The sequence below is a fragment of the Rhipicephalus microplus genome, chromosome 7 (assembly GCF_043290135.1).
Source record: "Rhipicephalus microplus isolate Deutch F79 chromosome 7, USDA_Rmic, whole genome shotgun sequence".
Lineage (NCBI taxonomy): Eukaryota > Metazoa > Arthropoda > Arachnida > Ixodida > Ixodidae > Rhipicephalus > Rhipicephalus microplus.
The window spans coordinates 29,915,664-29,932,147 of NC_134706.1; the positions used below are offsets into that span (position 1 = coordinate 29,915,664).

The 16,484-nt window shown below is 47.9% G+C and overlaps 2 protein-coding genes across 3 annotated transcripts in view; both read right to left on the reverse strand.

The window, feature by feature from the left end:
- The window catches only part of LOC142767379 (uncharacterized), a 64,710-nt gene extending 61,708 nt beyond the window's left edge, over positions 1 to 3,002 (reverse strand). For both annotated transcript variants that reach the window (XM_075868907.1, XM_075868906.1), the window contains exon 1: positions 1,449 to 3,002. In XM_075868907.1, the coding sequence (XP_075725022.1) occupies positions 1,449 to 2,870 (1,422 nt within the window). In that variant the 5' untranslated portion in view covers positions 2,871 to 3,002. The remainder of the gene's footprint in view (positions 1 to 1,448) is intronic.
- A 6,469-nt stretch (positions 3,003 to 9,471) lies between these two features.
- LOC119179799 (uncharacterized) lies at positions 9,472 to 12,684 on the reverse strand. The gene is made up of 2 exons (XM_037430918.2): positions 11,041 to 12,684; positions 9,472 to 10,032 (listed from the first exon to the last, which is right to left on the reverse strand). Exons 1-2 carry the CDS (start codon positions 12,463 to 12,465, stop codon positions 9,730 to 9,732), a joined length of 1,728 nt encoding a protein of 575 aa, XP_037286815.2. The 5' UTR covers positions 12,466 to 12,684; the 3' UTR covers positions 9,472 to 9,729.
- Positions 12,685 to 16,484: the final 3,800 nt, after the last annotated feature.

Consider the following 16,484-nt stretch of genomic DNA (forward strand, 5'->3'; position numbering starts at 1 on the left):
GTCCGGAGGCAAACGTTTCAAATATATAAGATCCCGTTCAGGAACACACAATTTGCTCATCTTTCTAGCAAGCTACAAAACCAAATGCTAGAAGCGTTTAGGCATTGTCCACGTCAAAAGCGTCACAGTTTCCTGGAGTTCGCGCGGGCAGAACATCCCACTAAGCTCACGTGTGCTCTCAGCCATCGAATTAAGTAAAGTCGAGGTGACGGACACGATCCGATTCAACAAGAAAGTAAACAAGCGCACGCCGAGAAATCGAACAAAAGGATTTTATTTTAGCACGCCTTTGGGCGATGCGCATAGTTCCAAGGTGAAAATAACAAACGGCTTCAGTATGACACCCGAAAATCATGATATGATTACGCGGCTCAGCATTGGAGCATATACCTCATCTAGCATTTCACCACGTTAAAAACAATCGCCACGGACTATCCGCAGATCTCCGGGTAGCCCCAAACCCAGCCTACTATTGCACCGCCGCTACGTCTTCACGGGGCTAGTCTCTCGAAGAGAGAGCCTTTCTCAGTTAAAGAAAATGAGCGGCCTCACGTCCTGGCAATCATGATGTCTGGGGTTTTTAAGTCCTAAAACCACGTTGTGCTTATAAGAGACACTTTATTCCTGAGCGCGGAACCGATTCTGTTGATTTCTTCATAATAAGCGTGTACTCGTCATTTCTCTGACAGGTTGAACGACCAATCAGGGAGCACTCATTTTGGCATAATGAGCGCGTAGTCTTCATTTTAATGCCACCACAATTTGAGCTGCCGACTCGTCACTTGACTTACACGTTGAACGACCAATCAGGGAGCGCCGATGGGGACCAAAACGGAATAAGGAACACGGAATAGCAGTTCGTTATACTACGGCCACTGGCGACTGCTTGCAGGGACGTCACTTAAATTACCCTGTTGGCGAACCATATGATACACGCATGGTTTGGGACGTCCCGCATTCACGTTATCTATCTATATATATATATATATATATATATATATACATATACATATATATATATATATACATATACATATATATATATATATATATATATACATACATATATATATATATATATATATATACATACATATATATATATATATATATATATATATATATATATATATATATATATATATATATATAGTCATTATCATATTGAAGCAGTTCAAGCGGGACGTGAATTCGCATGCCTGTACGTCATCAAGGCCGCCACGTTGGCGAACCAGTACGTTGTAGAACCGCGATCATGACGTCAGCTGCAAGATATTTATTGACGATCATGCTTTTTTCGTTATAGTCCGCTTCCACGCGACAATTAATAACACGGCAGTAACAAGGAACAAAATGAAACCCACACAAACAATTTAAGGCATTGTAGGCAAACAACGAATGAGTCACGAATTACCGCTCTTCTGAGGTTCAAGAATGCGAAGACTCACCAGAAAATGCTGATCGTCGATCGGCAGGTTTCCATGTTCGAGCAAGAGGCAACGGACAGCTGTAAACTTGCCAAGAAGAACGAACAAACGGTCGTACTGCGGACTCTCCCAGCGCCACAGGGCAAGTCGAAGCGTTGTAGCAGCTCCACAGTACCGGAAGTAAGAGAGTAGTACCGCATAAGGCACGTCATGCAGGGTGAGCCTGGTGACGTTGTTGGACGTGGACGAGTACGTGGTCACTTTGGATGGTTCCTGCAGGGAGAGTGTATTAGCGAGCCGAACGCAGGAAGCGCAGCGCAAGGAACCTCGGGTTACGAAGCGCACGTCCAAGTCCTTCAGTTTGGGGCAAGACAATAGCAGCGTCCGCACAGACGACTGCCTCGGAAACCAACAGGGCGGCACCGAGAGTGCCAGCAGGCGGCTCCCCACCGGGGTATCCTGGAAAATCCCCCTCAGGTCGACACCGTGGTGAAAGTGAAACGAGCTGACGTTCAGCTCGGTGAGGTTGTCCAGCGCGAGAAACATTGCTTCCAGGTAGTCGCGGCTGCCGCCCAGCGCCGTCGGATACACCGAAGTGGTTCGCCCCGGTAAAAGCAGCAGACACAGTTCACGTACGCGAGTCCAGTTGTGCCGCCGGCTCGCCTCCCACTCGGACTTCCCTGGCACTTCGTCACCGGAGACAAACACGACCAGCTGTGACGGAAGAACGAGCGGTCGGTCCGGGCTGCGTGCGATGCGTCCTAGTTCGACGCAGCTCCACCACTGGTGCGGCTTGTCGTGACGGACGTTGCCACAGACAGCCGCGCAGTTCAGGAACGTCGACCATTGTGCAGGCCCGTAAAGAGACGGAACGTAGGCTGGCCGTTCGGAGGTGAGCGTGAACACTTCGAGCTTTTCGAGTTGATCATGAAGCCGGCTACACTGCTCCAGAGCGTTCGCGGAGCATCCCCGCACGAAGTGAATGTGAAGTTCGGTCAGGTTCGGGCAGAAGACCAGAAGTTCCCACAGGAGATCGAAGTTGCGGTCGCCGCCGATTTCGACGTACAGCCGACGGAGGCTGTCGTACCGGATGAGATCCCACCTTTGCAGCGCTAAGGTACGCATACTGTTGATCTCGGAGTCGATGACCCAGTCTAAGTCCTGAACAAGCGACAACTCGAGCCTCTGCAAGTACCGCAGTTCTTCCAGCATCAACTTGAGCAGTTTGCCAGGCTGGAGCACGCAGCCAACGCAGCTGAGGCGCCGAAGTCTCTCGCAGCGGCTGATTTGGGCGCACAGTTCTCCCGGTTCGGATATGACGCAGTCAGAGAGGACAAGCTCGCTGATGACTCTCGGGTTCAGTGCATTTATCTGCTTTACCAAGACAGACACGTCTTCGTCCATTCTTAGGCGTACGGTGGCATAGTTCGTGCTCACGGCCATCGTTCGTTCTAGCCGGTGCCTCTTGCTCGAGTATGCGGTAGATGTGCTCGACTAACGCACAACGTTTCAGCAAATCATATGGCACGCCCACGGCAATACGCCTGGGGACAGATTTGTTTAAGTGCACCCATGCTTCGTGGCCGTGACGTGACGAATAGGCGGCGACGTCGCGCTATAGAATCACGTGATTTCCTCTGGGTTAAACTGTCTCGATCAGTTATCTGCAGATGGATACTCGAAAAATCATGTTACGGGAAGCTACGAAACGCGGTGAACGGCCCCAAGTCTGGCTGTAAGAGGTATCCACTTACGTCATTGCGGCCGTCATGTTGTTTTTAGGCTAGCAGTTAAAAGGCCGCGCTTATCGATTTTGATCCGCTGATCTCAAGCCGGTGAAAGTCCGAGTTATACAATATGGAACACAATAACATCACGTAACTTGCGTATAGTTGGGTAATCCGAAATGGCAAGTCAAGAATTAAAGGTGATCAAAAGTTGGTGCGGTGCCGGCATTATTTTTTTTTTTTTGAATACTTATAACAGCACCGACTTTACCGTTGGTGATCAGATTCGCAGTGCATGACGGAGTTATCACGAATTACTGATAATAGCAGTCGTTTTGCAAAAAATTATGATGTTTTTATCATTGCGTACTGCGCATGATCTGTGCTGACACTGTAGCTATATACGGTGCAGTGTTCATATTATACGCTTGTGTCGGCCATTCATTTTATTATTTCAAGCTCATGTCGATCGTGAAAAACTAAGTTCTGCAAAACATCAGATTGACCTTAAGTTGATTGATTGATTGATTGATTGATTGATTGATATGTGGGGTTTAACGTCCCAAAACCACCATATGATTATGAGAGACGCCGTAGTGGAGAGCTCCGGACATTTCGACCACCTGGGGTTCTTTAACGTGCACCCAAATCTGAGCACACCGGCCTACAACATTTCTGCCTCCATCGGAAATGCAGCCGCCGCAGCCGGGATTCGATCCCACGACCTGAGGGTCAGCAGCCGAGTACCTTAGCCACTAGACCACCGCGGCGGGGCAGAAGTCAACTTGTTGCGCACACTTGAAGGAAAACGAGAAGGGAGACGGGAAAGAGCACTCTTTCTGCGCTCTTTCCTATCTCCCTTCTAGTTTTTCTTCAAGTTTGCGCGGCAGCCCCACCACGGTGGTCTAGTGGCTAAGGTACTCGGCTGCTGACCCACAGGTCGCGGGATCGAATCCCGGCTGCGGCGGCTGCATTTCCGATGGAGGCGGAAATGAAGGAGGCCCGTGTGCTCAGATTTGGGTGCACGTTAAAGAACCCCAGGTGGTCGAAATTTCCGGAGCCCTCCACTACGGCGTCTCTCATAATCATATGGTGGTTTTGGGACGTTAAACCCCACATATCAATCAAATCAAATCAAGTTTGCGCGGTAAGTCGATTTTTTAAGCTATAAAAAAGCCGGTCGTCACTGCCACAGCCCTCCTCCCCCTCGGCGTCTCTGATAATCATTCCATCGTTCTGGAACGTAAAAGTTCGACTATCATTGCAATATTCTGCCTACGCGCTGCTCTATCCTTCACTGTAGCAAAAACTTGAGATTATACAAGTACAAGCGCACGTTTTCTTTTTTTCATTTGGCGATGCTAAATCGAATTCGACGTCTGAACTGATTATTGAGAGAGCGTGGCAAAGACTGATGGATATGACCATAAAACTTGGCTAAGAAGGCGCAAAAAATAACCACGACCCTGCTTTGCTTTATCTGTGAAATACCGCAGAGTCGGTGGCAAGTGCTCCATAGAACATGTGGCCTCGGAAGGTCCCTTTTCAAAAGCAACGAAGCGAACCGCCCATTGGAGAATAAATAGTTTCCATATCGTTTTTTTTTCTAATGAACCATAGGTGATTGCTCAGGAAAGCGCCGGACCGTAGATATTTTGTGTTCTTGAACACGAGCTGTTTCATCAATGTTGTACGAAAGTAGATTGTAGCCGTCCAGTATGGCAATAGAAGTCCGCATAAAACTGCAAATAAGAGTGGCTATATTTGGCTAGAAATATTTTTTTATCGTTGACTGCATTTGGGCTACAGTGTCTCTGGCTTTTAGATACGCCACTTTGTCCGACCTGGCAACACTGCAAGTTTAAGGGAGCGTAATTATAAATGCGAAGCATCCCTCAGCGTGCGTGCATGCATGCATGGAATACATGCATGCATCCGCCTGTCAGTCCAATGTTTATCTAACCATCCATCCGTCCAACCCAATCCCATTCTATTTCATGCCATGCCATTCCATACCATCTATAAGTAGTACGAAAGGGTAAGAGGGTTCGACTGATATGCATGGCAGGGCATGACGTGAATAGCGTAACCCACCAGTGCGTACTTCGTCAAACTTCTTTCCTCGAAACACGTACGGTGCATACCCGCAAGCCTGGGCAGCTATATGTGGGTATATGCCACAGGTGATTGACACTTCATGCCTACCCACGAACGGCTATAACAGATATTGTGCACCTTGAATGAGAAAGCGTTAAAAAAGTCTGCCATCGGCAGTGTTTACCCGGTGAATATAAAGAAGGTTCCGACAAGAATCAAACCGAGACATTACGCGTGCCAATAAAGTATTTTACCATAGAACCACACCGGGTCTCGAAACTGCTTTGGAAAAGAAGAAACCTCAATGCAGGCGTAATGTTGATAATTAAAGCAAAAGATTATTTAATTGACCGAACAAGAAATTTTTTTTTGCACTACCAAGCTCACCGCGATCAACTCTACGCAGTCCAGAAGGTCCGGTGTAGAAGCAAGGTCTTGACGTCCCGACATGGTAGACCTGAGCCCGGGCCATTATTCGGTCTGAACAACTTTTAATGAAGTTTTTTCCTTCCACCCATACATCCATGCCTTCCATCCCACCATCCAGCCGCTGCGAACGCTCCTTGTGTTTTGACCTCAGACACGCACGCACGAAATTCTGAGAGGTTGACAGACGATTGATTGATTGATATGTGGGGTTTAACGTCCCAAAACCACTATATGATTATGAGAGACACCGTAGTGGAGGGCTCCGGAAATTTAGACCACCTGGGGTTCTTTAACGTGCACCCAAATCTAAGCACACGGGCCTACAACATTTCCGCCTCCATCGGAAATGCAGCCGCCGCAGCCGGGATTCAAACCCGCACCCTGCGGGTCAGCAGCCGAGTACCTTAGCCACTAGACCACCGCGGCGGGGCAGGTTGACAAACGAGTTGAAGACATTGGGGGCGAAGGAAAGTTCAGAACGAGCAAATGCTTGTAATTCCGCTGGCGTTCGCTATAGACACGCACACAGTTGCAAAGCCACAAGTTGGGCCTATGAGTGGTTCAAGCGCCCTCTGTTTTTTTCAATCAAAAGCATTGAAGTCTAACCCAAGGAGGATCTTTAAAAAAAATGGTGGAGCGGAAATGATAGCCCAGGAGTGAAGTAGTGTCTGTGGCAAGATGGCGGCTGCGGCGGCCATCTTGCTAAGGACATGATAAGGTATCACCGTTCAGTGTGTTTAGAAAAAGTTCAGTGATGTGTTTAGAAAAAAAGTGGTTAACGATTTAGAGTACTAGATACTCTACTATGGGAGAACATGTGTTTAAAGAACGCGGTTCACGATTTAGAGTACTAGGTACTCTGCTGTGGGAGAGCATAAAGACGTCCCGTAGGCCTATTGCACTGCCTCGTGTGTTTAGAAAAAAGAGTTGACTATTTAGAGTATTTCTTAGTCTACTATGGGAGAGCATAAACCCGTCCCGTGAGCCTGACAGCCTCCTGAACTGCGCACGGTTTACGCCTACACATGAAGTATAAAGCACTCTCGTGGGTTTCCCTTGAACGGCATACGAGGTTAATGTGGAAACTTTTGCAGGACACATAGTGTTCCAAGTGCGTCTTAAAGTTACTAGTATGTTCCTTAGTAAACATCTAATTGGAGTATGTTCCTTGGAGATTCATGTCACCCATACTCTTTCATGTGTCTTATTTCTTCGGGAACAACTATCCTTTAATATAGAACTAACGTGCCATTTACAATATTATATCAAAACCACTTAATTTTTAAGTGGGCACAACCAGATGAGAGAATGCTGCCGCCATCTTGGCAGTGGCAAAAGCTGGCTTTACTTCTGCTGGCAAGGCATTGCGGAAGCCTCAACTCCAGCAATTTGTCTTTACTCCCGCTTGGTCTAACATATAGCAGTCATGGGGTTGAAACGTGACGAAGGAATCAGTCGGTGCGTCGAAGAAGAAACTGTTTGCATGAACTTGTGGCCGGAACGGAAGGACTACAGCAATACACAGTGTACAAAGATAGCGGCGAACAACGTCGGTCGGCGATACACACTGATCCTCACCGGAACGCACCGTCTTTCATACATTATCGAACTTTCCAGCGTTATCGTTGCGGCTCGCGCAAACTCCGAAATAAACTTGACATTTCGCTTTTTACGCGTACTTTTATAATCTTAAAAAAATGACATCCAACAATCGCGAAGCTTTCCGAACCTTGCGACGAGTGTTGTTAACAGTTCATCTGGGCTAAACACCCAAACAGTAAAACAAACACGCGTGGCATATTGCCCTTCTGAAAAAGCATCGGTGCGGTGATTATTAAAAAAAATCGCAGCATATCCACGGAGTGAACGATGATGAGTGGGGCGAAGCGCTGGAATGGTTCATTGCTAAACCGTGAACCATCCGCGAATATCGCCCACTGCATCATCAAAGACGTGACAGACACTGAATATATTTTATACGAGAAGTTTTATTTTTCGTAAGTGCTCGCTATACGTCGCTTTCATTCTCCCTTCATTAAAACGGCTTTATGGTGGATCGGTGATGGGGCGTAATGAGATGTTTGAAAGGACGAAGTGGTGGACAGCTTGCAAAGGTGGAACCATAGGCGGTCACGCACAAACAAGGTAAAGACACAGAGGGACAATGTATATGGTTCTTTCCATGCAACAAGTAGCTATAAAGCAAGCAAAAACTAGAGTCCACAGGTTAGTTAACGCACGTTAGTTAACGACGTTGGGAACGGCCCTAGTAGGTCCATCTAGATTCGCTGGAACGGTAAGCGAGGTGGTTCGATCGGCAGAAGAAAGATCGCTGCCGTTATCGACAGTCGCTGAAAGTTCATGCGTGGCCATATACGTAACGAGTGACGTCACCGGGAAAGCATGACCAGTAGCATTATTCTAATGTTATTGCGAACGTGCGGGAATGACCATGGTGTCCTGCCCTCAGATCGTGGTGGAGAACCTGGAGCATTGAGGCCATAATGCCGAAGACGCCACGATAAGGTGCTTGACTCGAACTAGCGAGTATAGTTCTTCATGAGAACGCCGTTTCGCAAGTTAAACGTGCTCGCTTGAATGTTTTCGGGAAAATAGCGCCTCTGCACTGGAGGTATTCGACAAGGCTTTAGACTCGTGTCCACTCGCTGTCGTTGATCGAAATTGCCGGCCCTAATAGTTCCCAAGAAGCAGTCCTCACCCTGGTCGTCCAGTAGCGGCTGGTCGAGGGAGGTGCGAGACGAGCAATCGGTGTGAGTGTTTTTATCATCCGGACTTGTAAACGATCAATTCAATTGACGTCACAGACTATACGTTTTCCGAGATAACGTGAAAGGTCTTTCAGGCAAGAAGGCGTAGTGGTCGCTCTCAACTTTAAAGGGCCTGCCGTAGAGGTTGAGCGACGCTTTGGCATACACAACACGATGGAAACTCACTCCTTTTCTGGCGTGGAACAGTTGGCGTAAGCTTTGAATAGCGACCAGCTGTAGCACAACTGATAACTCTTTCACTTGGTCTGTCTTCTGCACAAAAATGGCGCCGACTCCAGCGCTCCTTGCGTCGGTGCGGATTTCGGTGTCGGCCTATTCGTCGAAATGACAAAGTATTGAAGGCATCTGCAAGCGTTGTTTGAATTCTTTAAGTGTTTTTACCCGCTCCGCTCCCCACTTGAATTCCACGTCGGTCTTCGTGAGGGGAAGTAGTGTGTCGGCGATCTACCAAATTCCTGGACAAAACATCTGTCCTGAGCGCATAAATCGAAAAATCGGCGTTACGGTCTTGTCAGCGTGTAGCAGGAAGGCAGCGAAGGCATGCAGCAGTTTTGCTAGGGTCGCACCGAACACCAGAGTTGCTGGAAATTACGTACGTGGCAATATTGTCCCGTTACACTGTAACAGCAACCTGTATACAGATAAGAGCACGCAAGGACGTCAGGCTGGATCGACCAACAGCTTTGCTTTTGCTTTGCTATCCTAGTTACAAGGCACGTACCCACTTTGGGGGATTGGCCAAGAATGCAACGTAGAGACTGGTAAATGTTATTTTAGGTAAGCTATGAAATTTTAAACCAAAAATAAAGAAATGAAATGGAAAATATACGGAAATATTCAATTTACCTGCATGTAATATCCTTTTGAGCCTGTATTCCAGACTGCCGTAATAACCTGACGGGAATAATTTAGAAACTTAAGTTTTAACCTAACGAAACGACGAAGAATTTTAAATACCAGATTAAAATGGCACTCGAGTATGTATAATGAAATTACACACGGCATCAAATGCATCCTTGTTGCAGTACCCCTAGCCTGAGGCACCAAAGATTAAAATATTTTCCTCCGATGAGGTCAATATACGACTTCATTGTCTTTTCCGCAAGAACATCTTTGTCTTCTTTCGAACAGCGGCACATACAAGCCAGCCAGCATCTATAGAAAAAAACACTTGCAGAACTTGTACTAGTGGCATTATTTTGATCTTCAATGCTTTGAAATCGAAACATGGGAACCTTTCCCAGCAGGCGTGTCCCCTAATTAGGCTTGCATGCTCATCTCACAGTCGCGATTGACCGGCTTGACGAGTCCGATGAACGTCGCCGTTGAGCAGCACGCGAAGCAGGGACCTTCTTGTAACAGCACTTCGTCTTGGCCACGTTTCAACCACGTGAGTCTTCGCTCCGAGCCATCGCTGCGGTTCGTGTGGTGCATGTGCACGCACTTCAGCTGGGTTGAGCCGGCGAAGAAGTGATGGGCACTTTGGGATGCGACGGAGTCTAGCACTTTCATCCAGGTCAGGAGGCACAGGTGCTGCAGGCGGGGCATGCGGGACAAGCAGTCCTGAAATGATGGAAACGATGCTCTTGAGATCGATCAATCAATCAATCAATCAACACTGCATGGTTCAGCCGTAGGTACACTACGCGGGCTCAGCACTAACACGCTGGCAAACTTAAAGTGCACGCTTGCGTCACGATTCAGCGATGTACGCCACCTATTGAGACAAGCATTAAAAAAAACATAGACAAGAACCGTACACGTGCCAAGAGTTGCGGTAGCCCGTTTAACAACACACTACTTGCTTCTGTTTCTGGCAATCTACCAAATGAAAAAGTAGAAACTTCCAGACGTTGGCACTACCGAAAACACCTCGTTAATGGAGATCGCGCGGGCAAAACACCCCAACCAACTTGTGTGTGCTGTCTGCCATCGAATCGAAATAATGTAACTTAGAGGTGACGGACGCCATTCGATTTGGGAAAAAAAAAAGGTAACACACACCGAGAAATCGAATAAAAGGATTCTATCAGAGTCCATTGAAGCCATGTCATTCGTGTCACCGTAAAAATAACATTATTGCCCGTGGTTTCACGTTTAAGACTCATTGTAGAGTTATGCGGCACATCGTAGTGGCATGTATCGAGTTACTTTCGAGCACGGGCGTTTCTTTAACGCGCGGTAAAGTGCACGTGCTTACGCGGGCGTCTAGCATTTCGCCAGCAAGTTGAAAGCGACCGGCGCGCTCGATAAGGCGATAAAAGCATATCGTTGCGCCACCACGACGTCATCGCGGAGCCACAGTCGAGGAGGGAGCCTTTCTCAGTCCTGGCGGTAACAACATCCAAGATTTTTGCGTCCCAGAACTTCGATGTGATGGAGGACGGTCGCGTCTTGACGACTTAAGTGAGCTCACTGGTCAAGCTTTCAACGTCAAGTGACATAATCAGGTCGCACGCGACCTTTATGACATGGGAGTTACAAAGACAGGCAACAAGGCACAACTAAAGCCATTGTCGGCAAATAAGAAATGCGTCAAGAACTGCCACTCTTCGGAGTTTGGGGACTCACCTGCAAACTCTGATCGTCGATCGGCAAGTCTCCACGCTGGAGTACGAGGCAACGTACAGCTTCGAACTTCTCTAGAAGCCCAAACAAATGGCCGAAGTGCAGACCCTCGGCACAGCGCCACTCGGCAAGTCGAAGCGTTGTAACAGCTCCGCAGTATCGGAAGTACGACAGTAATACCGGATAGGGCACGTCACACAGGGCGAGCCTGGTGACGCTTGTGCACGAAGACGTGGCCGCACTGGGTGGTTCCTGCACGGACACTCTCATGTTGAGGAGCCCATGGCAGGAAGCGCAGGTCCAGGAGCCTCGGCTTACGAAGCGCACGTCCAAGTCCCTCAGTTTGGGGCAAGAAGACAGCAGCGTCCGCACAGAGGAATGCCTCGGAAACCAACAGGGCGGCAGGGAGAGCGCCAGAAGGCGGCTGCCCAGCGGGGTACCCTGGAAAAGCCCCGTCAGGTCGACGCCGAGGTGAAAGTGGAACGAACTGACGTTCAGCTCGGTGATGCTGTCCAGCGCGAGGAACATCGATTCCAGGTAGTCGCGGTTGCTGCCTAGCGCCCTCGGATACACCGAAGCGGGTTGCCCCGGTAAGAGTAGAAGGCAGAGTTCACGCACACGAGCCCAACTGTGCCGCTGGCTCACCTCCCACTCGGACTTCCCTGGCATCGAGTCGCTGGAGACAAACGCGGCCAGCTGTGACGGAAGAATGAGCGGTCGATCCCGGCCCAGTACGAGCTGTTTCAGTTCGACGCAGCTCCACCAGTCGTGCACTCTGTCGTGGCGAACGTTGGCGCACACGGCCGCGCAGCTCGTGAACGTCGGCGATTGGTCCGGCGCGTGCCGAAACGGAACGTAGGGCGGCACTTCCGAGGTGAACGTGAACGTTTCCAGTTGTTCGAGTTGATCGTGAAGGCACTTGCACTGCGCCAGAGCGTTCACGAAGGTTCCCTGCACGAAGTGAACGTGGAGTTCGGTCAGGTTCGGACAGAAGACCAGGAGCTGCCTGAGGAGCTCGAAGTTGCGGGGGCCGCCGACCTCGACGTACAGCCGTCGGAGGCTGTGGTACGGGATGACGTCGCACATCTGCGGCGCTATCGCACGCATAATTTCGAGCTCGGAGTCGATGACCACGTCGGAGTCCTGAACGAGCGACAAGTCGAGCTGCTGCAGGTACGGGAGTAGTCCTTCCAGCATCAACCTAATCAGGCTGCTAGGCAGGAGCGCGCAGGCGACGCAGCTGAGGCGACGAAGTCTCGCGCAGCGTCTGATTTGCGCGCAAAGCTCTGCCGGTTCACAGAAGGCGCAGTTTCTGAGGACCAGTTCGCTGACGACGGAAGGGTTTCGGGCATCAAGTTTCTCGACCAACTGAGCCACCCGTTCGTTCATACTCAGTCGCACGGTCACCTCACTCGCATTCACAGCCATATTACGTGCAAGCGGCTGCCCCTAGCTCGAGTGTCCAATGGGTGTGCTCAACGGTCGCGAGAAATACTGGCGCATCGTCAGGCGCGCCTGCGGCGAACGCACCTTCGTAGAGGTGCAGCCGTGACGTCATAAGGCGAAGGGGGCGTATCGCACGAATCACGTGATTTAGCCTCAGTTATCTGTAGATCTGCAATCGGAAAGTCGTTTGACGGGAAACTTTGAACGCGCGAATGGCCATAAGTCCGCCTGTAAGAAGCATGTACTTACGTAATGGCGGCCACCATTTCGTGGCCAGCACAGTCAAACACCTTGCTTGCTGAACTTGATATGCTTATTTCCAACAGTGAAGCTCCGAATTTTTATCGAAACTTTGCGCAATGACGTCACGTGAACTTGCGGTATGACAAGCGGACATTAAAGATAAAGAAATGCGCAAACATTTGTTTCCAGCATCAACAGTTGCTGATGTTCGGCGTCATTTTTACTTGAGACATATGTCAAACCTGACGTTACCGTTAGCAGTCAGATTTTGATTGATTGATTGATTGATATGTGGGGTTTAACGTCTCAAAACCACCAAATGATTACGAGAGACGCCGTAGTGGAGGGCTCCGGAAATTTCGACCACCTGGGGTTCTTTAACGTGCACCCAAATCTGAGTACACGGGCCTACAACATTTCCGCCTCCATCGGAAATGCAGCCGCCGCAGCCGGGATTCGAACCCGCGACCTGAGCAGTCAGATTTTGAGCGACATGACAAGGTTATTAGGAGCGATTGATCATATCAGGCGTTAACTTAAAAAAAATGCCATGTTTTTATACTTGATTACTGCACACGTAAGCTGTCTTGACAGTGTAATTTCTGTGGTATCTTGACTAAACGCTTGTGTCGGCAATTTTTTTTCATTAATTAATGTTCATGCCGATATAGCTAGAATCAATCAGTTCTGCAAATCACGTCGAATCCCCCTTCACCGTTCTTAACCTCGCACGGAGCACGCATTTCTTAAGGAAAACTGTTTTCACAGAAACCTTCGAACAGTTTTTGATATTTCCTCAGCGTTTAAGCTGAAACGTCACGACGTCATTTGTATGACGATTTCAAGGCAACGACAGGGAATCACATGTTAGCTTTCTCTCCTCCGCTTTTCTTAGTCAACTCAAAAGCTCAGGTGGTCGAAATTTTTGGAGCCCTTCAATACGGCGTCTATCATAATGAATGGTGGTTACGTGACACTAACCCCCAATAATAATAATAATAATAATAATAATAATAATAATAATAATAATAATAATAATAATAATAATAATAATAATAATAATAATAATAATAATAATAATAATAATAATAATAATAATAATAACCAAGCCCGCGAGGCGGCTGAGGAGCTTGGCATCTCATTCCCCACGTTGGAGCTGCCCGCAACAACACAGTGATCTGTGCTTTGGAGGACCAAATAAAAGTTTATCCAATCCAGCGACATTTGTGATCCCGGGCAATGCGGTATACTCTTCGGGGTTAACGTCACGTCCGCCGTGGTGGATCAGCGGCTAAGGTGCTCGGCTGCTCACCGGAACGGCGCGAGTTCGATTCCGGTCGCAGTGGTGGCAATTGGGTGGAGGGGAAATGGGCGAGGCCGGCGTGCTGCGCGACGTCAACACTTTTAGATGCGGAGCTTCTTACGCCGGAGTCCCTTGTGCCTCGTTCCTGTGGTGTCTGTCCCATCTATCTCATCTCCTCTCTCGCCTCGCAAGATCGTCGCAAGCATCGTTCGCTAGCGAGTTATTTATAAAAAAGAAACCGACTTCTCGCACGCGCAATCGTTACCTAGCGACCCCGTAGATTAGATAGATAGATAGATAGATAGATAGATAGATAGATAGATAGATAGATAGATAGATAGATAGATAGATAGATAGATAGATAGATAGATAGATAGATAGATAGATAGATATATAGATAGATAGATAGATAGATAGATAGACAGACAGACAGATAGATAGATAGGCTTAAAGTGCTCGTAGTTCACTAAGAAAGGCTTCACGCTTAATAAACCTATTAAATTCGTGCGAGCATCGAACCCAGGCCATCTGCGCAGCGAGCAAGTGTTGAAATTCAAAGCCACAAGTAGCTCAGTGGTATAATACTAGACAGGCACCCAGCGGACCCGGGTTCAAGCCCCACTGTGTCTTTGTTGCTAGGTTTTTTTTTTCTCGTTTCGCGCGATGTAGTTACGGACACCGGCGGCGGCGGCGGGCAACTGCGTGTGTGACCCGAGTTGTGATCTCGCTGTAAAAGAATCTGACAGCATCTCGTTTGCTCATAAGACTGACCACTATACGCCTCAATTTGGGGAAACTGATGTAAAGATTTCGAGAAAACAGTGCACCCTTCTGATATAAGGGCGCGCAGGTGACCGTACCTTTCCAATCGATGGTGTGTTTATGTCAATAAACAACTGTATCGGGCCAGTTGGTAAGGATCCATCTTGCTTCGCAATAAATGTCGCAATAAATATGTTGAGTGTGCACAGTCGGTTGTTTACAGAGTGCCCTTGTCATGTGGTCTTGTTTATGTGGGAACAACTGAAAGATAGATGCATTAATGAAAGGCTAAAAGGGCGCCACAATAAAGTGCAGAAGGGTACCGATGGTCACTTGGCGATCCACCGTAAGGAGTGCGGCTGTGCGCCTTATTTCGATAACACGTGCGTGTTATATCGGGAGAGATATTTGTTAACCCGTTTGATAGCAGAAGCGCCTGAAATGACACGCGATGATCTTGACTGTGTTAGTGCACCCTCTATCTCGCTCACACGGAAAGAACTATGTTTTTTAGATGGGGTGACGGACAATAACGGATAGTAATGTACGGGACTGGCACGTGTGCTTTTTGTTGTCTACCGTTTTCTATTCTTTTTTTCTTTTCACCCCCTTTATAAACTTTGACGTTTGCAATAAACGTTTAGTTGAAGTTAAGCGCGTGTGTTGTGTGTTCTTTGTAATAGTGGCTGCGCTTCCTAGCAAGAAGGTGTTTATGTCGCCATGCATTATTCTTACTGCGCCGGAAATAAAAAAATTCCGCCATATCCACGAAGTGAATGATGATGAGTGGGCGAAGCTCCGGAGGTAAACCTGGTAAACCATGAATCCTCTGTACATTTTGCCCACTCGATTTTATTACATCGCTCCCCCTAGCGTACGTCGCCGCACTAAATCGAACGATTGCCTTCAACCAATGACACGCGCCATATGTGAAATCATTCCTATTTTATAAGATCTCGCGTCTTTCATCAACTACAAGTACCGCTTTCTAGTTTATAACATCTTGCATCTTTTCATCATCAGCTACAAGTACCACCATCTAGTAAACACTACAAGAACTAAACGAGAGGTGGCTACATACAGGAGACGGTACCGCCATCTAGTGAACACTGCAAGAACTAAACTAGAGGTGGCTACATACAGGGGACGGTACCGCCATCTAGTGAACACTGCAAGAACTAAACTAGAGGTGGCTACATACAGGCTACAGGGAACGCACAGCCCACGCCCTAAGGAGCTTCGCCCCTAAAAGAAACCACGAAGCAGTCGCAGCCAGACAGGATTCAGTCATGCAAACGACTACGGTGCCAGATTACAAAGTATTTAAATTGGCTGGAACAGGCACCAGCCATGCCCATTTGTATTCAAGAACAGGCTGCATACCAATAATTTAGACAGAAGTGTCGTTTATTAAAATTTCCAAAGTGCAGATCAAATTCCTTTAAGCTTTAGTTGCAGCTTGTTGAAAGCTTTGTCGATGAAGCCGTTGCAGTATATGCATGGGATAATACATGGTCATAAAGATAAAAACACTCCGAAAGGACGACGCACTTCCGAAAATGGGACCATAGGTAAAAAAAAACAAAAAAACTTCGTGCGTCATTTCGTGGCGTTCAAATGAACATTAAAAATGGTACTTTGGGTCACGAGGACTGTCATGAAAGTGGGAACAAAACAGTAGTAGTGCAAGATG